The sequence below is a fragment of the Adelges cooleyi genome, unplaced genomic scaffold (genome assembly GCF_023614345.1).
Source record: "Adelges cooleyi isolate 19-005CV unplaced genomic scaffold, UGA_ACOO_1.1 ACOO_flye_CR_arks_rails_tigmint_CR_PRNA_17, whole genome shotgun sequence".
In the NCBI taxonomy this organism is placed as follows: Eukaryota; Metazoa; Arthropoda; class Insecta; order Hemiptera; family Adelgidae; genus Adelges; species Adelges cooleyi.
Genome location: NW_026095827.1, coordinates 50,368 through 77,123, shown reverse-complemented (window position 1 = coordinate 77,123; position 26,756 = coordinate 50,368). Strand labels below are relative to the sequence as shown.

General features: G+C 29.1%; 5 protein-coding genes and 1 long non-coding RNA gene across 6 annotated transcripts in view; 1 reads left to right on the top strand and 5 right to left on the bottom strand.

The window, feature by feature from the left end:
- Positions 1-19,790, bottom strand: part of LOC126833073 (zinc finger protein 468-like) — a 35,158-nt gene extending 15,368 nt beyond the window's left edge. The window contains exon 1 of the mRNA XM_050564216.1: positions 19,624-19,790. The gene's annotated coding sequence lies outside the window, so the exon portion shown is untranslated. The remainder of the gene's footprint in view (positions 1-19,623) is intronic.
- LOC126833071 (zinc finger protein ZFP2-like) overlaps positions 1-26,756 on the bottom strand; it is a 58,216-nt gene that overhangs the window by 8,144 nt on the left and 23,316 nt on the right. The gene's annotated exons all lie outside the window — the stretch shown is intronic.
- LOC126833075 (deoxyuridine 5'-triphosphate nucleotidohydrolase, mitochondrial-like) lies at positions 1,588-2,121 on the bottom strand. Its single transcript, XM_050564218.1, has 2 exons — positions 1,902-2,121; positions 1,588-1,840 (listed from the first exon to the last, which is right to left on the bottom strand). The coding sequence occupies exons 1-2, from the start codon at positions 2,119-2,121 to the stop codon at positions 1,644-1,646; spliced, it is 417 nt and encodes a 138-aa protein (XP_050420175.1). The 3' UTR covers positions 1,588-1,643.
- Positions 13,470-16,833, top strand: LOC126833079 (uncharacterized). The gene is made up of 7 exons (XR_007684840.1): positions 13,470-13,685; positions 14,049-14,084; positions 14,269-14,343; positions 14,412-14,521; positions 14,581-14,633; positions 14,693-14,753; positions 16,540-16,833. It is a non-coding gene; the product is annotated as an uncharacterized LOC126833079 (long non-coding RNA).
- LOC126833072 (zinc finger protein 436-like) overlaps positions 21,003-26,756 on the bottom strand; it is a 38,076-nt gene continuing 32,322 nt past the window's right edge. Inside the window, exon 5 of the mRNA XM_050564202.1 lies at positions 21,003-21,079. The gene's annotated coding sequence lies outside the window, so the exon portion shown is untranslated. The remainder of the gene's footprint in view (positions 21,080-26,756) is intronic.
- On the bottom strand, positions 21,008-24,327 carry LOC126833074 (zinc finger protein 664-like). The gene is made up of 4 exons (XM_050564217.1): positions 24,214-24,327; positions 23,546-23,704; positions 22,713-22,892; positions 21,008-22,191 (listed from the first exon to the last, which is right to left on the bottom strand). The coding sequence occupies exons 2-4, from the start codon at positions 23,683-23,685 to the stop codon at positions 21,090-21,092; spliced, it is 1,422 nt and encodes a 473-aa protein (XP_050420174.1). The 5' UTR covers positions 23,686-23,704; positions 24,214-24,327; the 3' UTR covers positions 21,008-21,089.

The following is a 26,756-nucleotide window of genomic DNA, read 5'->3' as shown; positions in this document are numbered from 1 at the left end:
TAATAAATTAAATATTATAAGAAAACTAATAAAAGTATACTAAATCTGAAATAAATCGTGAGTAAAAAAAATTGCAAAATAATAACAAATGGATTTTGAAAAACTGCCAAATAGTCACGTAAGGTTTATGAATCTATGAGCCGTGTGCTTTTGCTTGATGCCTTTTGAGAGTATCTTGGCGACCATATGATTTGTCACAGGCTGAGCATTTGTATCGTACCCCACCAATATGTATGCGTTCATGAATTATGAGATAGGACTTTAAACTGAATGTTTTTTCACAGACATCGCATTTAAATAGTTTCTCGCCGGTATGTGTTCTTTCATGAACTTTGAGGTTAGATTGTATATTAAAACATTTTTCACAGACATCGCATTTAAAGGGTTTCTCTTCGGTATGAATACGTGTATGGTTCTTGAGATGAGTTTGTTGACTGAATGTTTTTTCACAGACAACGCATTTATAAGGTTTTTCACCAGTATGTATCCTTTCATGTTTTTTAAGACTTTGTTGTAGACTAAATGTTTTTTCACAGACATCGCATTTAAACGGTTTCTCGCCGGTATGAATACGTGCATGTCTCTTGAGAGCAGACTGATGACTGAATGTTTTTTCACAGACATCGCACTTAAAAGGTTTCTCGGCGGTGTGTATGCGTTCATGAGTTTTGAGGTGAGATATCTGACCAAATTTTTTTTCACAAATATTGCATTTAAAGGGCTTCTCGCCGGTATGTATCCTCTTATGAATTTTGATGTAAGATTGGTCGCAAAAAGCCTTTTGACAGACATCGCATTTAAACGGTTTTTCGACGGTATGTGTGCGTTTATGAATTTTTAGGTGTTGTTGTGTACCAAATGTTTTTTCACAGACATTGAAAACGTTTTCAAACAATTACCACAATTAAATAGGCCATCTTTGTTTCGAGTATTTCCTTTGATTTTGCTGTTAGGATGATTGACTTTTTGAGGTGTTTTCTTTTCAATGGAATGCGATTTCGTAATATGCCGGATTATATTACTTTTGGTTGTAAACCTCCTTTGACACATATTGCAGTCGAACCGACGTATTTTGTATATATTTTTCTGAAAATGATTATCTATAGTTTCGTTAAAACTACAATCCATTGTCTTTGTATTATTTGAGATATCTGTCGCTTCACACGAAAAATGAATACTGCAACACGTTTGAAACAAAACAAATTAATTTAAGAAAAATATATTTTGATGTCATACAGCAAGTTTTAATATTAAATATATAACGCATCCTTTTTAAGAATTAATTTGATTAATTTTAGATTACATACAAAAGTCTTCTTTACTCAATTTTTATTTGATCGAGTTGCCTAAACTTATCCTACATAATACAATGTAACGTTCACATTTATTAGAATATGGACAATAGTAGTAGTAATTTGGGGCTTTACTGCCCATTTTTACAAATTGTAGTAAATTAAACTAGAAATGAATAACAACATCTCTTTATATAGTATAATACCTTTTATTAATCATAATAATTATAATATTTTATGATTTATCAATCTGTATAGTATAAAATAAACTTATATAAAGGTTTTTTGTCTCTATTATTCAAAGCTAAATCAATTTTAAATTACATAAATTCTACCTAACACACATGAAAATTATCCTGAAGAACCGAATCCTTTTTCTCCTCTATCAGTTTCATCTAATGACCGAAGTTCCCTGAGTTCTGGATACACAATTTTTTCACATATTAGTTGTGCTACTCGATCTCCACGTTGAACGATAAAGTCTACATCAGAATGATTGAATAGGAGAATACCAACGTTTCCGCGGTAATCTTGATCAATTACTCCAGCTAGGATTTAAAAAAAAAAATATATAACATTTTACTTAGTGATTAGATTTTATAAGCATACCTCCAACATCAATAAAATGTTTCCACGCTAATCCTGATCTCGGTGCAATTCGTCCATATGTACCATGTGGTACCACAATTTGTAGATCGGTCTTAATCAATTCTTTTCCATGTGCTACTACAATATATTGGTATGCACTTTTTAGATCGTATCCAGCCGCATGTTGACTTCCTCTAATCGGCGTGTATGCTTTATCGGTTAATTTAGAAAATAAAAGCATTTAAAGTTTTAAACAATCATTCATTCATAATAATCTTTATTTAATTTAACCCTAGCTTCATTTACTAATTTTATCATAGCATCATTCGTTTTTTTGTCTAAACTTTTTTCTAATTTTTTTTCTAATTCATCATTCATTAACGTCATATTTATTTTATTTTCCAAACTAGTGATACATTCTTTGAATGAGTTATTTAATTCAGATTTTATTGTTTCTATTGTATTTTTTGAAACATTAGTTATTGATTCATTATGTGTATTTAGTTTTTTTTTCTAAACTATCTTTTAAACCAGTCTGAGTTTCTAAGATAGAATTTTTTATACTATTTTCCAAATCAATTAATTTCTAATTTAAATATTTACCAACTCCGATTTTATTGAAATGATTTATATGATGACCAAAATAATCCATTATTAATTTAAAAATAGAGATCTTAACAGTGACAAGGACTTCTTATATACTAAAACCAAAACAAAAAAACTATATTATACGAGTTTACGCACTTCTCGGGTAAATGGCGAATACTCAACTATGCGGTCGTGTATTAACATACAATAAGCACTAACACCAGTTAAATTATCATCAGCTTCTATTTCTAAACGTAAGTCAATTGTAGAAGAAATTTCAGAATCGTTTTGTTTACTAACATCTAAAACAATAATTGGAGCATTTGATAAAAACAATTTTGGACTTAGTATCGGATTTCGAAGTCCATTTTCATAATATGATTCTTGAAACGATGTATACATATTATATAATAATGTAAAATAGTTGTGCGTAAAATCTAAATTTAAATTATCATAAGGATAAACATTTGAGTTCAGAATCACTTTAATATTTTTCAACTTAGAATGATCAAATTCGCTTTTGTCTGCAGCTATTGAATTGTTACGATTTTTTTGGAGGCCTACAATGATATAACGAGGTTTTTCCAATTTCGTTGATGTTTTTAAATTCCATAGTACATTTTTCGTGTTTCCGAGTTCAGGGTAAGTATATGTTTCAAATGATCTAAATGGTATAAACAAATGTTTTTCTTTTTCAACTATTTTCATTAACTTTAGACGCTGGCTATCATCAACACTTACATGAGGAACTTTCCAAACAATATTCTTAATATTCACACTACCTGTAGTTGCATCATCACTTTTTTTAATCAATGCATTTAAATCACTATTTGATCTAGTTAATATGAGTTCTATTCGTGAATTTAATAAAAATTTTCTATAATGCTCAAAAAAGCCTAACCAGTATTTTAGTGGTATACATGCTGTAAAATGACCATTTGTGTCTGATATGGATGAACTATTTTTGAAAGTCCATCCAGCATTTTCATAACAATAATAATTATCTGGTGTACTTGAAAGATATCCTTTGATAGAACTTGTAATACCTAACATTCGTGAACTATCTATCTCGATACCATTTAATTCTAAACGAACTTGTTCAAAAAGAAAAGATAATCCATTATTACCTAGTTTTACTTTATCTTTATCTTCAATGTCGCCTTCGATGTATAAAAAGCTTTCATGTAAATAGGGTATACATCAGTTTGTTGTACACATATCCTAATTTCATCATTATTATTAAAAGCTTTAGTATAAGGAATATATGAGTGAAAATCAAAATTAGTTATTTTCGAATCTGACACATAACCCATATCAACTTCCAAAATATCATTTTCAGGCATTTCGATAACTTTTTAATTCAAATCCAAGTTGTCTTAAAATATTTTTATTTTTTGACGTAAGATTTATTTCTGTTTTTCTCCTTGTTGCTCGGTTAGATTTCGTTTTGGGAATGGAAGATTTTTTATGTGACGGTTCCTTTATATCTAATATTTTGTTTTGGAAATTAAAAAATTTCAACCCCATTTTATGAACCGTACCGTCTGATATGAAAAACTGTTGTAATTTTTTCACCTAAATTCTTTAGCGGTCTTTGATCCTGATCAACTAACTTTACCGTTTATTATTTATTTCATTTGTTATCAATGGATAATATATTAAGTTGCTAGGTGCTTCAACAATTTTTGATCCGTTTACTGCTGTAGGGTAAAACTCATAGACTGAGTGTGAGGGTTTGTTACCATCAAATGATCCTTGAGCAATACTACATAATACTTTTATTGAATTAATCATACTAATTTTAACAGTTTTTTGAGATTCGTGTAATTTATTCGGTTCTAATTCCACTTCATCAAATCCTAAAACATGTCTTAAACTATTATCAATAGTGAAATCGATTGTTTCAGAACAGTAAACATATGATTTAAATGTATTGATGTTTGGAAATATGCTAAATACAATATTTGGATGGGTTTTTTTAATCATGTTTTTAATATATTCATTTATTTGACTTAGTTCATAACACCCTGGTTCTATTTCAAGCTTTAAGATTTCTTTATCCATTTGTTCACTCAGAATGTGTTCATTACTTTTTGAGAAAAAATCGGAAGATTTATTAATATTACTCGTATATGATTCCGTGAAATATTTAGATAAATGTCTTGGATTATGATCAATAGCATTCTTATCTGATTCTAGTGAAGAACTACTGCTTACAGAAACATCGCGTTTATTTAATATTGTATTGTTCTTTATAATTATTCTCAATTTATTATTGCTTTCATTAATATTAGGAAAAGAATTATATGTCTGAAGATTTAATAATGCTATTTCTGAGTCCTCAGCTATAGTTAGTGATGGAAAAAAATTTGTTGATAACTCTGTAGTGTTACCTGATAAACTTATTGTTGTTGATTCATACATTGTAAAAAATCAATACATAAATGACCACAAATAAATGTATTATAATTTTAATATTTTGAGTAATTATATAAAATATTGTACCCTTTAAAACGATTTTGGAGTTCAATTGGTGGTGGTAAATTACCAAAGCTATCAAAATACCATATGTTGTTATATTTTTTAAAGTAAGCTACCCAATGCGATCCTTTTTGACTTATTCCAGCAAGGTTAATAACCGCACATTCGTTTTTAAAAATAGTTTTTGGTAAGCTGTCACGTGAAAATACACCACGGAAATGTGGAATTTTTAATTGTGCAACATGTTTTATAATGTCTTGAGAGGAAAGAGGTCTATTAGGTAGCATAGTAATTAGTTTTTTTTCTTAATATTTCTTCTTTTCTTCACACCTAAACCTGATTTGTCTAAGTATAAACCTTTACCATTACGAACATTCAAATATAAGCCTTTACCAATTTTTTTCGTTTGTCCAGTTTTAGAATCTTTAACAGCTTTATAGATATTTGCTGCACCAGACGCAAGACTACCGAGGGCTGAAAGTCCTGCAAATATTGGTATCAAAGGTATAGCAGAACCCCTTTGATTTGGTACCTTAATTTTTCTAACTTTTTTAGACTTTCTTCGAGATATTCTTTTTCTTACTGCTCCAACTAATTTACCACCTTTTTTAGCTTTGCAACAACCCATGCCAATTTTACGTTTAGCTTTCATAATGTTAGTAACGGTGTAGGCTGCAGCTTTTTCCCCAAATGAACTATCTTTTGCTTTCACCCTATCCCACGCTTGAAATTCTAATTTTTTATCAGCTAAATTACGGTTTGTTACGTCTTTATTTTTTAAATACGCTATATCGTGGTCACGACAAGCCTCATCAAGAAGATTTATAGGTTTATCACCTCTAGCCAATGTTTTTTCAAGTTTTGTTCCAGGTCCACAATATTTATAACCTGGTAAATGTGCTTCGAACGGAAGTTTATTTATTAGTGTATTAACGAGACCTTTACCGGTTATACACTTTTGCACTCTTGGCATTTCCTATATATACTAAGTATTTTTTCTTAGTTCACAACTATTATATATACAAAAAAAAATGTGTTTTATAGAACAGAATAGTAAACTAAATATTAAAAATATAGACACAGAAATTTCTAATAAAGCAATCTCAAGACATGGACCTTTACTACCAGATAGTATCCGATGTATTATTGTTGGATCTAGTGGCTCTGGTAAAACAAATGTAATGTTTAATCTTCTTACACATATAAATGGTTTAAAATTTGAAAACGTTTATTTGTATACAAAAACGCTTAACCAAGAAAAATATATTTTATTGAAACAAATTTTTGATGGTCTAGAAGGAGTGAAGCTGTTTATTTTTACGGAAGCTGAAGAAGTAGTTAAACCACAAATAACGAATCCAAATTCTATTTTTATTTTTGATGATGTGTTGTGTGATACTCAAATACCCATTCAAGATTATTTTAGTATGGGGAGACATTTTGGTGCTAATTCAGTTTTCTTTTTAGTTCAAAGTTATTCTAAAGTTTTAAAACGATTGGTACGCGATAACTGTAATTTATTAGTGGTGTTCAAACAAGACGAACGTAATCTAAGACATATATTTAATGATCATATTTCAACTGATATGGATTATCTAGATTTTCAAAAAATTTGTATTTATTGTTGGGGCTATGAAGAATATGGTTTTCTTGTTATAGATAAAACTAGAAATGTTAATGATGGTCGGTACAGACGTGGTTTTGATGTCTATATAAGCTTGGTGTAAACTGAAATATTTTTTAGTTTGCTAAAATGTCAGAAAACAAAATATTACTTAACAATTTGGTAGAATCAAAAAATAATATTAAGCGGAAAATTATGGAGTTAAAGCGCGGTGTTTTAGATTCTGAATATACATTTAACGAAACATTTAAACCGATTATAGAACCACTTAATATGCTAGTTAATGACAATAAAATGAATAATGTTATTGATGAGGAATTATCTATTACAACAAATGAGGAAAACGCTGATCCTCAATTATATGAATTCAACAATTTTATGAAATTACCTCCAAATAGAAGATCATATGATCCATCTTATGGTATGCGTTATGATAATATTGATAATCAACTAAAAATTGGTAATTTCCCAGTATTCATTGCCAACAATAAAATGTATGTAGCAGACAAAGACTATGATTGGACCCCCGGTCTATGGTCGTTACTTTGTGAAAAAAAACCTAAATTAACTACACGTCAGGATTTTAAATCGTATTACAAAATATTAGATGCTACAGAGGTTCACTTAAATGTTAACGGAGGACCTAAATCTAGCCAATCTTATAATTGGACTTTTATTGTTAAGCCATATTATACTGAAAAAATGTTACAATTGAAGACAACAAAAAGAGCGAAACTTGATGTCAGTTTTATAGCTTCAAAGGCACCGGAAGCTGCTCATTCAAAAGATCCATTCACATTTGAAAAACCTACTGACTTAGAAAAGTCAGACGATTTTAAGCCAAAAGAAGGATCTGGTATATTATATAAGAATGTACAACCTAATACACAAATCATTTATTATGATAATCCAAATGAATTAGTGTCTAGGCTTGCTCTTTTAATGGCTTCTAAAGAGGCTGGGAATACAGGTGTAAGTAATGAAATAATATCAATAATTGAAGAACTTCGTGAACGAAAAATTATTGTTTAATTAAAAAAAAAATATATATATATATAAACATTACCACTCCTCCTCTATACAATTATTTCTACTGTCTTCTAAAAAGTATTTTTTTAATGAATTTAAATTTAAATTAAAAAAAAGAAGTGGTATTTTTTTAGAATTAATTATTAATAAATCATATTTTTTAATTATAGTATCCACCCATTCATCTATTTCTTCCCAGCTTAATTTTTCTTCTTCTTCTTCTTCATCCTCTTTTTGATTCAATAAATCTTTTCTATACCTATAATATTTTAATATATGGTTTAAAAATAGAAGATGTTTTACATTTTTTTATATTACCAATAATCAATTTGTTCATCTTCTTCAACATCATCCTCATCTTCTATCTTCAACTCCTTAAAATATTCTCTAATGAGTTCAATTTTCTCGGTATGTTTTAAGTCGTCCGGAATCCAAGGAACATAATAATCACAACATGACATATTTTCCAAGTTGTAATTTAAAATTGTTTGTTCTATAAATTTTCTGTCATTAATGCAAATCACTATGAACTGTAAAATAATGTAATAAAAATTAAGGTGATAGAAAAAAAATTATTTCAACTAGTTTACATATTAATCTATTATGACTTCTTTAAGAGATATAGCCAACGAATTACATAGACCAGCTAGAAAAATATTTCCAAGACGTAAAGTTATTACAAGGTTCATGGATGAACTTTGGCAAATTGATTTAATGGATATGCAGGCGCATTCGAGGAAAAATAGTGGTTTCAAATATATTTTAGTTGTTATTGATACGTTTACTAAATACGTATGGTTAGAACCTTTAAAAAATAAATCAGCAATTACTATAAACAATGCGATGATGAAAATATTAAAAACTCATCAGCCTAAATTTATTCAATCGGATTTTGGATTAGAATTTCATAATGAGAAATTTCAAAATATTATGAAAAAATATAACATTAAACATTATTCAACTTATAGTAGTATCAAGGCGGGGATGGTAGAACGAGTGATTAGAACTTTAAAAAATTATATTTATACAAATTTTACAGCTCAAGGCAGTTGGGACTGGATAAAAGCATTACCAAAACTAGTAAACAGATATAATAATAGTAGACACAGAACAATTAGTTGTACTCCACAAGAAGCCAGATTAACTCCTCATTCTGTTACACATAAAAGTTATTCTAGCAAAAGTTTAGAGAAAAAACCAAAATTTAAGTTAAATGAAAAGGTTAGAATATCAAAATATAAACACATTTTTAATAAATCTTACACGCCAAGTTGGACTACAGAAATTTTTACTATTAGCAACATTTTAGATACTAATCCTATAACCTACAAATTGTCTGATGAGAAAGGTGAGCTAATTTTAGGATGTTTTTATGAGCAAGAAATTAAAAAGACTAATTACCCTGATACATATCTTATAGAACGTGTCTTGAAAAGATCAAAAGGAAAAATGTATGTAAAGTATTTAGGACTAGATTCATCTCATAACTCATGGGTGAAAACAGAAAATATTGTAAAATAATTTTTATTAAAAAAAAAAATATACAATTTCTTTATATTAAACTATTAAAAATAGTAACTTAGTTATATATTTAAAAATTAAAGATTTTGTGTCTAGTTGACTAATATAAAATGTTAAACCAGTTAGGATCTTGTAGTTTATATGCTGATCTTTCAGAGCCAGCGAGGAAGATTTTATCCAGTCTACACTTCATTTGTACCCGTTCATCTCTATTGGTGGTTGAATGATGGATGCAATTGACAATACCCAATACCGGTCTAGAAAAAATGGTAGACTCTATCCGTTCAAAGTGGTACATATTTAGTTTTTTATGACCACCACATACAGTACGTTTAAATGTAGGATTTGATGCCAATAAAGACAAAACTTCACCGTTATCGTTTATGGTTACTGCAGCATTGCTATTGTATCTATCCCATTTTCCAATATTATTAGCTTGTCATCGCTTGCACTAAGTGCGAGTTTGTAAATTTTTTTTGAATATACTTGATGTTTTTCTGATTGAATTGTGTTCATAGATTGATATGTTATTGTATTGTTCTGAATAAAAGTGTTTTGACTAGAATATGCTTTTAAAACGCTGATATAATGTTCCATTTTCATATTTTTTTCAATCACATACTTTTTTACTCCTTTTGCTTTCTTTGTTTCCTTTCCTCCAACATTAAAAGCATACAGTTTCGGTCGCAAGGTTACAAATTCAAGTAAAATCAAACTTTTTAATTCGTCTTTAAAGTAACCTGGTACATTCTTCCTCCTTTCTGAAAAACATGGATGATCTTTGGGAAAATTTGATGTATCGAAATATGGTGACAAATCATTTGTGAGATCAGTCATAAAATCGTCTGTAATAATTTCATAGATTAAGGAATCTGTATCGGAGTAGCATAATCTAATGTTGCGACCATACTTAGGCTTCATTACATTATAGTGAAAATTATACATAACAGTTTTGGAAATATCTAGAATAGCTAATCCTACATATATGGGTTTATCAAATTTAAGTTTCTCCTTGAACATGTGTATAGCCATTAGATTATTAGAATAAATTGTACGATCTTTAAAACTAGGTTTTATCATTAAACGATGTGCCTGTCGATCAGTTGTCACCAATTTCATATTCATACGTTTTCTCACGTTTTCCATACATTTTCCAAAAACAGAATTGATAGCGAGTTTCCAAAACGCTTTTTCAAACTCATTTGTTGCGTTTCGTCTCATTTCAGTACAAAGTTTCACGTAGGGTGCCATCCATTTCTTTTGCTCGAATTTGACAATTCTATGTACTTTTGTCACAACTAATCCGTTTGCGATAGCTTGCTTCAGTGAACGATAATGTACAACATAATTTCGTTTAGGATTAAAAGTAGTCATCAATTTTTTCACCTTTGAATTAGGTGGGAATGTAAATTCGGGTAAAAATGGGAAATCGTTATGATCATTGTGTAAATGCTCAGGGTAATCAACATCAACTTCTAATATATAACCATACTTTGAATTGTTTGGTATTGTTGTAATATCTAATGATAAATCTTCTAACCATTCGAAATTACGAAAAGGTAAAACCGATAGCATAGCTTTCCCATAGAGGTTTACACAGTCAAAATATGTAAGCCAAGACGTGGGTTTATCAGGATTGTAATTAATTCCCTCGACATTAGGGATATTAGCTTTTACGTGTCGTTTAACACTGTTACAGATACCTCCGCGAATACCGGTTTCAAGCATGAGATGCATATCATAATCTTTTAGCCTTTCAAGTTCAACATTAGTAAATTTCAACATTGTTTGGAATGCGAATCCTGGAGCTGTAAAATAATGTGATGCATCAAGATGAAATGTGTTCATACAAAGATTTCGAAATGACTCGAAAACATCGGCTAATATTAAAATATCAGTCAACAGATAGTGATCAGAATATTCACCTAAAGTTTTTATTCTAAATGTATTCCAAACAGTTTTCGCATGGTTATAATCTTGGTTACTGATTTCTTCATCATTTAGTGAGTTGTAAAAGTGTTTTTTGGATGGTAAATAAGTCTGTTCAAGTTTATCCCAGTTATTCACGTATTCGTAGGGGAAACAACCTTTACGACATACTAAATCTAATTTATCTATTGAAAAAAATCGTAATGTCTCTTTAAACCTAGATTTGTCTTCGGCTAAATTATTAGCAAGCGTACTTAAAGGCTCTGACATAAATCTAAACGTATCTATGAATTTTATTTTCATAGTTTTGGAAATTTCTTTGCTAAATGAAATATATTTTTCACTCGAATTAGGAATAACATCAATTCGTTTGTTATTTATTCCTAATTGATGTACTATGAAATGACTATCGTACGCTAAGTTATGAAAATAAATTGGAATGAAAGTTACATTTTTCAACTTGAAATTACAGGTCAAACATAATACATTTCTAAATTTACCCGTAAAATGACAGTGATCTCTAACTTTTATGGTATTGATAAAAGATCGCTTACATATTTCACAATTGCTAGCGTTTTGAAATCGATTTGTTTCTTCACTAGTTAAAGGATTCATTGCTATGTTTGTCTGATATAATTTATCTACTTCTTCTCCGACTTTTATAAGAGCTTCCAAAAATTTTTTGGCAGCATTTTCACCTCTGTAAATAACTGGTTTTTTAGGTATTTTAAATTCATTAACTAATTCAGGTGAAATGGTTGTGTAATCAATTTTAACATAAAAGCCAAAACTCATCGGTTTGTGTTGAAAAGTTTTAATAGATTTCTGTTTTTCATTTGACTGTTCCATAAGAGGTTTTAAAAAACATTCAAAATCTGCATAGATCACTATTGGTACGCGTTAAGTCTAGAAACTTTAACTTATTTTTAAAAAGAAAGTTTTCGACCTGGACCTAAATCTTCCTATTTCTTGTAAACCATCACCAGTTGAACTCAAACGAATGTTTTTGGTAATTTTCATGTTTTTTTTTTTCAAACTAGAAATATAAAACCAAGAGTCACATAATCATATACAAATACAACAACAACAAAATTATTGATAAATTTAAATATTTTCTTTTATTGTTTTTATTATATTATACATTTTTTTTATTACTTCTTCATCTAATTTATTTTTTATTTTATTTTTATAATTCTTTCTTCTCCTAGCATGTTTGCTAGGCTTGCCTAGTGCCTTAATTATTTTTATTTTTCTTTAGGGTCTAATAAAAGCGTAGATGTTTACCATACCTTAACAGTTTTTGAATGTGTTGATACCTTGAGAGTGGTGAGGACTGTTACGATATTCTAAAAAAAAAAAAGAATCATAATGTTCATTCTTCATACTATTTTTTTTTTTTAAAAAGACACTCAATATTTTCCATCCGTTGGTGACATAATTAAAACATATTTTTTTTATTTTGGTACCAAAATGTAGCATAATTAATTTTTTTATAGATGGCGAAAAGTGAACCGATCTGCTAAAATTGGTCTTACAAATAATAAGGCGAATTCTAAAATCAACAATTTATTGAAAAATCTATTTGATGAATTGGGAGAAAACTTTTTATCAGATGAATCTCGCACAATAAAAATGACAAAGGAATGATATTATTACAGCTATATCAACTATTTTAAATACATGATGGTGGAGGTTCTTTTCATAATAATAATATTAATATTGTATGGTATTAACGTAATAATATATTGTTAGGACGAGTTATATTTTTTACTTATATACCATTGTTTTTTTTTTCAGTAGTATAGCAGAGGTATAATACCACCTGTTATATTTTATATTAGTATCATTATAGTATTAATATAAATTAGAAATCATTGTTTTTTTTTTCAGCAGTATAACAATAATAATAATGGTGGAGAACATTTCATTATAATAATAATATTGTATGATTTTAACGTAACGATATACTGTTAAGATAAGATTATATAGTATTACAATAAAATATTTTAAATTAGAAATCATTGTTTTTTTTTTCAGTAGTATAGTAAAGGTATATAATAATAATATTAATGTTTATTCACGTGTGAAGAAAGTTAACTAGACTCGAACATTACCCACATAAACCGCATAAACACAGATCACGCAGCGTATAGAATACAACTAACCACAGGGTTTCATTGACGCGGTGTGTCTTGTTCAATGAATCGTAGTAATTTTTTTGTGTAATGGTTGCTATGACTCAAATGATTATATTTATTACAAGGCGAAACTGTTTCACTAAAAAGTAAGTGGGATTTTTTTTTTTTACTATCAAACTTAGTGTATGAGTAAGAGCTGTTAGTTCAAAATGGACAGCGATTCCTATCCATCGTCTGCTAGAACGGTAAGGCGTTGCAAACGACGGCGGCGACCACGTAAAATCCGAACACAACGGCGACGGATAGGTTCTTACACATCTCTTGAGACTGATACTACCGCATCGCGAAGTCGATCGGTAAGTGTTAATTCCAGCTCTAGTTTTTTTTCATTATCACCCCTACGTCAACGGTCGCTCTCGTCGATTTCATATTCTCCTTGGAGCTCGAGTAGCGACGTGAAGTCTTTTCATAGTAAATCAACACTGTGGTTGGAATGTAAGTATTTTTATTTAACCCATCGTTAGTAAACATATGAGCGCGGCGCTCACACAGAGCACATTTTAAGGTTTTTTTGTACTATACAATTTTTTTAAAAAATAAACTTATAGTTTTTTTATTTTTTTTATTTTCTAATAATAGTAATTACAAAAAAAAAAACATATTATCAATTAGTAGTGAGTAAAAAGATACATATTTCTTTGAATGATTCAATGTTCTGAGTTTAACTAGTAATTAATAATAATGCAAAAAGTTTAACAATCGTGTTCTTCAATATAGGTTTACCAATGATGGGTTAATAAATGAATATTAACATTTTTTGTTTTTTACAAAATAAGTAACGTACTTTTTTTTATTTAGCAGATACAGATGACCAACGTGGAATTGGAAATTGGTGTGAGTAAAAAGATACATATTTCTTTGCATGATTCAATGTTCTGAGTTTAACTAGTAATTAATAATAATGGAAAAAGTTTAGCAATCGTGTTCTACAATATAGGTTTACCAACGATTGGTTAATAAATGAATATTAACATTTTTTTTTTTTACAAAATAAGTAACGTACTTTTTTTTTATTTAGCGGATACAGATGACGAACATGGAATTGGAAATTGGTCTACATCAGAACCATCAATAATTTCGCTAGCAGATTCATGTAAGTTAATTTTTTTTTATTTGAAATAAAATAATATTTTCTTCTTTTTTTTTTTTTTTAAAAAAAAGGGTCATCAACAGATGTTACTTATGAATCGGATGCAGACGTGTTACCTCCACTTCTGCGTCTTAATCAGCCAGCTATTGAAACCATTTGGCTAACTGATTCGGATTAATATGTAAGTTAGTTTAATTTTTTTAATTATTGTTGAATTAATATTATACTGTTTTTTTTTAGGGTTTTTAGGGAGGTATTTATTATTGTTGAAAACATGAACGTTAGAGATCACTGTAAGCTGATTTTAAATTAGTAAAATAAAAAAATATTTTAATATATTTTTTTTTTAAAGGTTAACAGATAGAGTTGTTGGAAATGATTGTCATGTGTACTCTACGCTATGAGACTTAAATGTGAGTAATTATATAATATATATATATAACACATTTGATTAGTTAATAGAATGTTTATTAAACACTTTTTTAAATTCACAATACAATTACATTATTTAATAAGATTAATAGTACTTTAAAAATAATCCTCGTTCACTCAGATTTTGTTGAATTTTTTATTCTGTAAGCGCTTGGATCGACGAGCATCTGGCGTTTTCACAATTAATACTGAAATATCATTTTCTAAGTTTTGATTTAATATTTTAACACTATTTTTGGTTGCTTCAATAATAATATATTTTAACAAACGACACTTTCGACAGGAGCAGCATTCTAAATGTGAAGGCATTATAATACCTTCTTGTAAGACGGCTATTTCTAAACTAAAACGAGTGAAATATTTTTTTAAATAATTAGCTTGTATACGTTTTCCCTCTCTCAATACATATATTTTTTTTTTCATTTTCGAAATTATACTATAGTTACTAGAAGTTCTCGCATAATCAAATTTATAATTTGATCATAATTAATTTTTAATTCATGGATGAATAGCGCATTTGTATCCGTTGCAAACATTTGAAAATCATAGTTTGCGACAAAAGCCGTTATGAAATCGATACGTCGACATTCACTTGAAAAATTATTAACATCATTAAGTATAGCTGAATATATATCGTTAAAAGATTTTTGATACAACTCAAACTTATTTAAGCGTTCAGTTATATGTGCTTCAATACAATTTGAAATCATCTGAAGTGTTAACAAATTTATACGCGTCAATTTCATACGTTCATTTTTATTACGTAATATCACTGAATCTGTTTTAGGGTTAGTAGTACAACTAAAATCTGAACCTAATTGTATTCGCTTTGCATTGTTTTGAATTGTGTTCACAATGTTGTTGAATATTTGAAATTCCATCAGAGTACGCCACTGTTTTTCATCAAGAATTAGCTGGTCTTGACTATTTTTATAATCTAAATAAACAATAATAGATAATTTTTTATTTAAAAGAATACCTACCGAGATAGTTCTTTTGGGGTCAATGGTGAACGTAGATTTAGATAACACATTTGCCATTTTGTTTAAATAAAATTTTAGCATGCACATAAACGTCCGTACAACTTAACTCTATATTAGCTACTTATATCTTTAGCATAAAGATGACGTATATATATATACAAACCTTGAGTATAAAACATACCCCCTCTTCTACTTATTCCAGTGTAATTGACCAAATGGGTTGTGCAATTTTTAGATTCTTTACATTTTGTAATTCTTTTGTCTGGTGTAGAACTTCTTCAAAAGATTCCTCAAGTTTTGTTTTAGATGTAGATTTTTCTATATTTGAATGTTCAATTTTGTCTAATTTAATTATAAAATTATAAATAGCTTCTAGTAGACTACATTTAATACAAGGCATTGTGCTTGGAATAATACTTTTAACATCGACTGTACTACTATACGAAACTCTATGTACTAAACACTTGAAAAACATTTGATTAACTATATTAGCCCCCCCCCCTCTTCTTACCGCTATATTTTATTTTTAAATTGGAAAAAAAAAAATGCAAAAAGTGTAGACGCAGTGACGGAGTGAATTAAAGTATGACTCAACCTCAACCTACCTAGCCTAGCATGAGTGCTATCAATCCACATCCTATTAAATTTATCCTAGAAAGTCACGCCTTAACCTACTACGCAACTGCGTCTACAATGTGAATTCATGGTTTTACTAGTATTTAAAGAGTTAATTTAAATGTAAGAATGTTGTAATAAATTAACATCTTTTTTTTTTATTTAATAGGTTTTAAAATCAATGAGGTGAACCCTTCACTAACCGAAGATAACCACAATCTGGAGACCATCTTGCATGCTCGATCCAAGGTTCGTCGTTCGGCTCCCAAGATCTCAGACCTTGACGACAATAAAAACATAAGACATCATCATTTGATCCATCACCAATATAAATAAAACCGGCTTCACTCATAAGTTCTCGCTTTGAAATAAGTAGTGTATTACTACATTTATCAAAAGTCTTGTTACGCGTTTTACAATCTAAATAGTCTAATGTACAAAAAACATCACATTCACTATTATAATCATCCATTATTATACTGTTTAAATTGAATTAAAATGACTATAATTTATTTGAAACATGTTTATATATGATTTATTTCTTCCACTTCTTATTTAGTAAAACACTCAATGTTACAAATAATTTTCTAAACTAAACAATATATAAGGTTAAACTATAATTTGTAAAAATGGGCGGTAAAGCCCCAAATTACTACTACTTCCATCTTTGTCATTTATATGTATAACACATTTAAGTCCCATGCTAACGTACGCTAACAATAATGCGATACTGCAGATGTAAACCGGTCATCATACCCACCAATTAATGTTTAAAATTTTTTTTTTTTTTTATACTTTGATTTAACAATATGTTGATAAGAGGTAAATGCAGTTATAAAACAATCTATTATTATATTAGCAAGTAGTTCCTAATATAAGTTTAATAGCGGAACGCTAACATGGATAACAACGTTAGGTGTATAAAGGAGAACAACATAAACACCAGTTAATAGTTTTATTTAAGATAAAAATTATTTTTTAATAAATATCACCTTACCCATAAGTATTGTCGACTTCATTCTTTACCAAATTCTCCTCTGTTGTAGAAATTGAATTGTTTATGAACAGCACATCTAACGGTTTAGATTTTTCAAAGGAGCATTCTTCTGCATCGTCATTTTCAGGTTTAATTTTTAATATATTATACCGCTTCAAAACTCTATAATTGACATTTAACATTAGTTGTATTTCTGTGCCATATATGCAAAGAGGTTTATTTGGACAACTAAATTGCACAATTTTAATTATTTTATTTAGTAACAAATATAGTCTAATAATGATATAGTAAAGATAATTTAGTTTACATTCTAAACTCGAAGATTAATCATATTATAAATTTTAAAAAAATTAGATAGCCTAATCTATTCATAAAAAATGTCTATTTAACATAAATGAAATTTCTGATAGTAAAAAAACATGAATTTTAATATAAAGTTTTTGTAATAAAAAATGACATTTATTCGCATTTTTTTTAACTTAATAAAAAAATGAAAAATAATTGTAAAAATGTTTTCTATATATTTATATAACTAACTCGGTAAGTATCGTACAAAACTTACGCTAACATAATGTGGTGCTGCAGACAACATACCCACAAATTAAATGTTTACAATTTTTTTTTTTTTTTTAATATTTTAATGGATTTTTGTATTGATAAGAGGTAGATGTAGTTTTAAATCAATCAATCTATTATTAAATGAACAAGTGGTTCCCAATATAAGTTAAATCTTAGTTAAACTCTTATATTGATACCATCAGGCACAAGTTTTAATAATTTTGTTCAAGATAAAAAAAATGGTAATAAAAATCGCCTTACTCATAAGTATCATCGACTTCATTCTTAACCAAATACTCCTCTGTTGTAGATATTTCAATGGTTTTGAACAGCACATCTAACGGTTTTGGTTCAACGACTCCGAACGTTTATTCAACAGAGTATTCTTCTGCATCGTCATTTTCAGGTTTAATTTTTAACATATTATACAGCTTCAAAACTCTATAATTGACAAATTACAAGCATGACTTATAGGTAAGAAGCTAACACAATAAAGATCAAAGCTAGACGATTGGCCATTTTGCCAACTAGATTAATTAAAAATGGTGTTGATCCCATATAACTCTGCTCAACTCCGGGTAAATATTAAGTAATAAGCAACCAAATATAAATTATGATTCTTTTTATTCACAAGCAGTGTTTTAAGTCCTCGGGAGACAGTAAACACGGCAATAATGTATATAAATTAGAAATACAAAACAATAGGTACTCACACAACGTAGAACCGTAAACTGCCTTCCAGAGCTGCTAATGAAAAATTATAATAAATTATTGACATGCAAGACAAAACTCAATTGTAACTTGAAACAAAATAAAGAAACAACGTAGTGCGTTAGGTATTTATCACAGAATTCGACCAAGTTATTATGATTAAAATCTAGAGATGTTCACGAATCGGACCCGTGGCGACAATACAGAAAACAAATTGTACCTATGGCGCTAAATCTAATTTAACTAGGTTGATTTACAGAACTGCAGAGTGTACAAAAATAAATCTTAATTACTAACAAAATCAAAACTTTTATTTCATAATAATTGTGATTTTAATGCAAACCGCACAGTGCTTGACAACGCAGAAATTGTATGGACAAATAGTGTGTGTTTGTGTGATAACGAGTGATTGCCACAGATGGAGGTACTTTGTAGCATAAACAAATAAATTGCACAATTTTAACTATTTTATTAAGTAACAAATAAAGTAAGATTAATAACCCAAAGCTACAAGCATGACTTGAAGGTAAGAAACTAACACAATAAAGATCAAAGCTAGAGGATTGCCCATTTTGCCGACTAGATTAATTTAAAATGGTGTTGATCCTATATTACTCTACTCAACTCCGGATAAATAATAGGTAACAAGCTACCAAATAAATTATGATTCTTTTTATTCAAAAGCAGTGTTTTAAGTCCGCGGGAGACAGTAAACGCGGCAATAATGTATATAAATTAGAAATACAAAACAATAGGTACTCACACAACGTAGAACCGTAATCCGCTTTCCAGGGCTGCTACTGAAAACTTATAATAAACTATTGACATGCAAGACAAAACTCAATTGTAACGCAACTTGAAACGAAATAAAGAAACACAACGCAGTACGTTAGGTGTTTATCACAGAATTCGACCAAGTAATTATGATTAAATCTAGATATTCTCACGAAGCGGGGCCGTGGCGACAATACAGAAAACCAATTGTACCTAGGGCGCTCAATCTAATTGTTTCACTAGTTTGATTCACAGAACTTCAGCAGAGTGTACAAATTTTAATCTTAATTAAAAATCAAAACTTTTATTTCAATTGTGATTTTAATGCAAACTGCACGGTGCGCGACACAACGCAGAAATTGTATGGACAGATTTGTGATAGTGTGCGTTTGCTTGATAACGAGTGATTGCCACAGATGGAGGTACTTTGTAGCGTGAAGGTAAACTCTCGTGCATTTCAAGAGGCAAATAAATTAAATTCCAAACTCTTGTATCAAAGCTTAATAAAAGAAATAACACAATAAAACCCTTTTTTTTTTCAAATGCTTCTATATTTTACGATTTAAAACACTAAACAATTATACTATATTTCTAAAAGTCTTTAATCATTAGACTGTATTAGTCTTAGTGAAATATACTTTTCATTTTAACTAAATTGTCTTAAACGAGCCTCAACAAGGCGGAGTAATTTAACAACCCGTCAAATTAAATATGTCACAATCAAAGAGGCGGATAGCCGATGTCTTAGACGAACATGTTTAGCCACGTCAAAATGGTGCATGCCCAAACAAAAGTGGCACTTACGAATAGTTCTTCAAACATAGACGATATTTGACGAACACTTAAACAGATTGTTTATTATAGTTATATAATTTATCCATTTACATAAATCTTTTAAAAATCCAATATTATAGTAATTATTTGAAAAAGATGTTTATAAAAAAAAAGTCTCAATATAAAACTAATGTTATTACTCTCAAACACGGTATTATGTTTTCTTGGGAACTAATCACACAAATATATTGAACAAAATTATTTTTACTAATTATTTAATAATAAACGTATATATTGAAGTAGGCATATTCTCCTTACTTTCCCGAATGACATTTATTAATAATGGTCAGGTTCAATCTTAATAATTCTAAGAATTAAAAAAACGAAAAACTTATTCTAAAAATATGAATGAAACTAACATAATGTAATCATAATTGACGAAATAATAAAATATTTTATTTTGATTTTAAACACGGTTCGCATAATTCAACGCTCAAAAATTAACAAATATTTTAAATTAAAAATCAATTTTAAAATACAAATTAACATATATTATAAACCATTCTCTTCAAAACTATCTGTAACTAAAAAGACTACTAACATATTTATAATAAAAAATAAGAATAGTAACAAAATTGTTTAGCATTTTGTGTGTGTAGATTATGAAAATTAAAAAATACATTATAAAAATATTAATACTAAATAATTCATGTGATCCGTCGAAAAAATAAATTAAAAACTAATACTTATGTTATTGATCTGTTAAACGATAGTAATAAAGTAAATATTATAAGAAAACGAATAAAATATATTAGATCTGAAATAAATCGTAAGTAAAAAAAATTGCAAAATAATAACAAATCGATTTTGAAAAACTGCCAAATAGTCACGTAAGGTTTATGAATCTATGAGCCGTGTGCTTTTGCTTGATGACTTTTGAGGGAATCTTGGCGACCATATGATTTATCACAGACTGAGCATTTGTGTCGTACCCCACCAATATGTATGCGTTCATGAGTTATGAGAGAGGACTTTAAACTGAATATTTTTTCACAGACATCGCATTTAAATGGTTTCTCGCCGGTATGTGTTCTTTCATGAACTTTGAGGTTAGATTGTATATTAAAACATTTTTCACAGACATCGCATTTAAAGGGTTTCTCTTCGGTATGAATACGTGCATGGTTCTTGAGATGAGTTTGTTGACTGAATATTTTTTCACAGACAACGCATTTAAACGGTTTCTCGCCGGTATGAATACGTGCATGTCTCTTGAGAGCAGATTGATGACTGAATGTTTTTTCACAGACATCGCATTTAAACGGTTTCTCGCCGGTATGAATACGTGCATGCCTCTTGAGAGCAGATTGATGACTGAATGTTTTTTCACAGACATCGCACTTAAAAGGTTTCTCGGCGGTGTGTATGCGTTCATGAGTTTTGAGGTGAGATATCTGACCAAATTTTTTTTCACAAATGTTGCATTTAAAGGGCTTCTCGCCGGTATGTATCCTTTTATGAATTTTGATGTAAGATTGGTCGCAAAAAGCCTTTTGACAGACATCGCATTTAAAAGGGATCTCGCCGGTATGTATACGTGTATGTCTCTTGAGATTAGATTGATGAATGAATGCTTTTTCACAGACATTGCATTTAAAGGGCTTTTCCGTGTGAATGCACGAATGTCTTCTCAGGCTTGATTTTAATGAAAACGTTTTCAAACAATTACCACAATTAAATAGGCCATCTTTGTTTCGAGTATTTTCTTTGATTTTGCTATTAGGATGATTGACTTTTTGAGGTGTTTTCTTTTCAATGGAATGCGATTTCGTAATATGCCGGATTATATTACTTTTGGTTGTAAACCTCCTTTGACACATATTGCAGTCGAACCGACGTATTTTGTATATATTTTTCTTTAAATGATTATCTATAGTTTCGTTAAAACTACAATTCATTGTCTTTGTATTATTTGAGATATCTGTCGCTTTACACGAAAAATGAATACTGCAACACGTTTGAAACAAAACAAATTAATTTAAGAAAAATATATTTTGATGTTATACAGCAAGTTTTAATATTAAATATACAACGCATCCTTTTTAAGAATTAATTTGATTAATTTTAGATGACATACAAAAGTCTTCTTTACTCAATTTTTATTTGATCGAGTTGCCTAAACTTATCCTACATAATACAATGTAACGTTCACATTAATTAGAATATGGAACGCAAACGTACGCTAACATCATGCGATGCTGCAGACGTTGACCGGACATCAAACCCACAATTAAATGTTTTCACAATTTTGTTTTTTTGATACTTTGATTTAACATTATATTGATAAGAGGTAGATGCGGTTTTAAAATAATATATTATTATATAAACAAGCAGTTCCTAATATAAGTTAAATAATAGCGAAACGCTAACATCGATACCACTGATGGGTTTATGGAGGAGGATAACATAATTACAAAAGTTTTAAAGTTTTGTTTAAGAAAAAAAAATGGTAATAAAAATAACCTTACTCATAATTATTATCGACTTCATTATTTACTAAACACTTATTTGTTGTAGAAATTTCATTGTTTATGAACTGCATATCAAACGGTTTGTTTTCATGGACTTCAAACGATTTTTCCAACAACTCTTCTTTTGTTTCATCATTTTCAGGTTTAATTTTCAATATATTAAACCGCTTCAAAACTCTATAATTGACATTTAACATTAGTTGTATTTTTGTGCTATATATGCATAGAGGATTAGTAGGACGACTAAATTGTACAACTTTAGCTATTTTATTTAGTAACAAATATAGTCTACTAATGATATAATAAAGATAATTTAGTTTACATTCTAAATGCGAAAATTAATTATATAATAAATTCAAAAAAATTAGATTACCTAATCTATTCATAAAAATTTCTATTTAACATAAATGAAATTTTTAATAGTAAAAAAACATAAATTTTAATATATAGTTTTTGTAATAATAAATGACACTTATTCGCATTTTTTTTTAATTTAATAAAAGAATGAAAAATAATTGTAAAAATGTTTTCTATATATTTATATAAATAACTCGGTAAGTATCGTACAAAACGTACGCTAACATAATGTGGTGCTGCAGACAACACACCCACAAATAAAATGTTTACAATTTTGTTTTTTTTAATATTTTAATGGATCTCTATATGGATAAGAGGTAGATGTAGTTTTAAATCAATCAATCTATTATTAAATGAACAAATGGTTCCTAATATAAGTTTAATGTTAGCGAAACGCTTATATTGATACCATCAGGCACAAGTTTTAATAGTTTTGTTCAAGATAAAATAAATGGTAATAAATATCGCCTTACTCATAAGTATCATCTACTTCATTCTTAACCAAATAATCCTCTACTATAGTTATTTCATTGTTTTTGAACAGCACATCAAACGGTTTTGGTTGAACGGAGTATTCTTCTGCATCGTCATTTTCAGGTTTAATATTCAACATATTTTACCGTTTCAAAACTCTGTAATTGACATCGAACTTTAGTTGTTTTTCTGTACCACTTATGCAAAGAGGTTTAAATAGGACTACTAAATTGCAGTTTTAACTATTTTATTAAGTAACAATTAAAGTAATAACAATGATATAGTAAAGAATAATTTACTTTACATTACTTAAAAAAATAAAAACCACTGAGTTTTCAGTAGTATATTTTGTTCTTTTAAACATTTAAAACTTAATTTTAATTTACTCGAATTAGATAAATAACACAAAGCTACAAGCATGACTTATAGGTAAAAAGCTAACACAATAAAGATTTAAGCTAGACGATTGACCATTTTGCCGACTAGATTATTTTAAAATGGTGTTGATCCCATATCACTCTACTCAACTCCGGATAAATAATAAGTAATAAACAACCACATATAAATTATGATTCTTTTTATTTACAAGCAGTGTTTTAAGTCCTCGGGAGACGTAAACACGGCAATAATGTATATAAATTAGAAATACAAAACAATAGGTACTCACACAATGTAGAACCGTAAACCGCCTTCCAGAGCTGCTAATAAAAACTTCTAATAAATTATTGACATGCAAGACAAAACACAATTGTAACGAAATAACGAAACACGACGCAATACTTAAGGTATTAATCGCAGAATTCGGCCAAGTTTTATGATTGAAATCTAGAGATGTTCGCGAATCGGACCCGTGGCACCAATACTGCAAACAAATTGGCAGTTTTATTTATTTAAATATAACAGCTTGTATATTTACCTAACGTGTACAGCACAAAGTTATTAACAAATCAGGGACAAGATTACAAATTATTAACGAACAAGATTCGACACAAGTAATTAACAGAATGTCTGCTTGAAAAAAAAACGCCGAGCGTGTAGACGATGTCGTGCGAGATTATCGATTGGCGGACCGAAGATGGCAGCTGGCTAGCAGCTGGGCCGGCGTCTTAACGCTACACCCGGCGCAGTAGGTGGTACGGTAGGTAGTAGTACCAACCGACACCGCGGTAGAGTAGGTGGTGATACTAACTATCACCACATTAGTTGTGATTTCAATGCAAACTGAATGACAAACGCAGAAATTATATGGACAGATAGTGTATTTGTGTGATAACAAGTGATTGCTACAGATGGACGTACTTTGTAGCGTGGAGGTAAACGGTCGTGCAATTTAGGAGGCAAAGAAATAAAATTCCCAACTCTTGTATCAAGCTTATTGTAATCTTACCTTCATCGACATCCTATAAAATTAATAAATGAGTTTACCTTAGGCTTTATCCGCCATGGACACACTTTTCGCTAATTGTGTTAGAATACTTAGGCCCCCCACCAAGGGCGGATACAGAGGTCCTAAACAGGGGGGGCAATATATATATATATGAATAAAATAAATTAATAGGAATAGCTAGGCATAGGAATTGTCTTATTATATGTCGTCATGAAAATTAGATATGTACAGAAATCAGCCATACTGATGAATGTGATGGGTTTTATTGTTTTAGAAGACACCTACTTTTAGTTATGAATGAAAAACTTAGGTGTTAGGGGTAGTCAGGATTTTCAAATATTCGATTTTTTTAATTTGTATTTTCTTAAAGTATAATGTCTTGAAAATATTATCTGAAAATTTTAAGTTAATCAAAGGAATAGATAATTCGATGTAAGTAATTAAATAATTTATTTTTGTATACATGAATCGAGTATAAAACTTTTCAAATAAGTTTTTCTCGAAACTATTTCTTCAAAGACGGTGACCACTGTAATTCAAAAACCACTTCACAGATTTGAATGAAATTTATACAGCTTATTAAAAGCATGAAAAACTAGTGCCTGATCAAAGGTTTTTTTTTATTTAAAATTATATTTTTTATAAACAATAAACTAGTGCATTTTTCATTGAAAATCGGCGATTAAATAATCAGAGGTCACCATTTTGCTTACTTAAAAAAAAAAAAAGATTTGGCTCTAGATTAACTATTAAACTAATGATTTTTTTAGATTTGATTGATTTTAGATGATTTAGTAAAATTTTATATTGGTCTCCGCAAACACGACTTGTGAGACGGAGTCCAACAAATATAGCGATAACTTGGTCTACAATACTTTTTTTTTGAAGCTCTTGTCAAAGTTAAACCATAATATAATAACTTCATATTATTTGTTTATAAAATAAATTAAACTACTGTCAAAACAAAACTAATGCGGCAAGCAGCGAGGAGCGGTAAAGCCATTGTAGTACGTCATATTAATTTAAAAATAGATTGTCTTGGTGACTAGTGTTATCGCAAAACCGAAGAATATAGCAGGTAATATCATATATCTTTGTATGTGAACTGTGTCAAACCCCATAAATAACCAGTTGTACGTAAAATGTGGCGCTTCGAATGCCGTAAACACTATTTCAATAAAATAAAAATGGACAATTTTCAATAAAAAAATAAATGTTCATGGTAAATACAATAACGACCCTCTCTCGATAACTTGCATGAACAAAATTTTAGTCACAATTAATTACAAATGGAATATTTGATACTTTTTTTGTGAACGGGGGGGCAATTGCCCCTATTCACCCGGTTGTATCCGCCCTTGCCCCTACTTGTAAATTAAATATTTAATATAATAATATCAACCAAAAATAGGTGTTGAAGAAAGCCAGTACAGTTGAGCATAGTGGAGACTGGGATGTCACAGGTCTACAGGAAATGTTTTAACTGAAAGTGATATAATCACTTTAAAATAAACGCTTGACCACAGAATTTTGAAAAATTGTACCTATACTTCTATTCTTGATCCCTTCATACCTTCGGTCTAATTTTTAAATTTTCAATAAAATTAATATTTATACTATATACTTATATACTACATATAATATATATTATATACTTCCATCAGAGCAATCTCACACAAAATATTTATACTTTACAGATTATATTATTTCAAAGCTATATTATACTTTTATTTTACTAGATTCACAATGTACAAAATAAAATGCAACTGAAAAAATCTATTCATAGATCCTTAAAATGTAAAGGGTGGGATAGTGAAACGGGG

Bases quoted from the DNA above. Each gene is read 5' to 3' on its own strand.
- LOC126833075 (XM_050564218.1), bottom strand. From the start codon at position 2,121: ATGCTTTTATTTTCTAAATTAACCGATAAAGCATACACGCCGATTAGA. The intron at 1,841-1,901 runs GTATGCTTATAA...TTTAAATCCTAG, and splicing joins ACATTTTATTGATGTTGGAG to CTGGAGTAATTGATCAAGAT.
- LOC126833074 (XM_050564217.1), bottom strand. From the start codon at position 23,685: ATGTTGAATATTAAACCTGAAAATGACGATGCAGAAGAATACTCCGTT. The intron at 22,893-23,545 runs GTAAGGCGATAT...TGTCAATTATAG, and splicing joins GAAGTAGATGATACTTATGA to AGTTTTGAAGCGGTTTAATA. The intron at 22,192-22,712 runs GTAAGGTTATTT...AACGTGTTGCAG, and splicing joins GAAGTCGATAATAATTATGA to TATTCATTTTTCGTGTAAAG.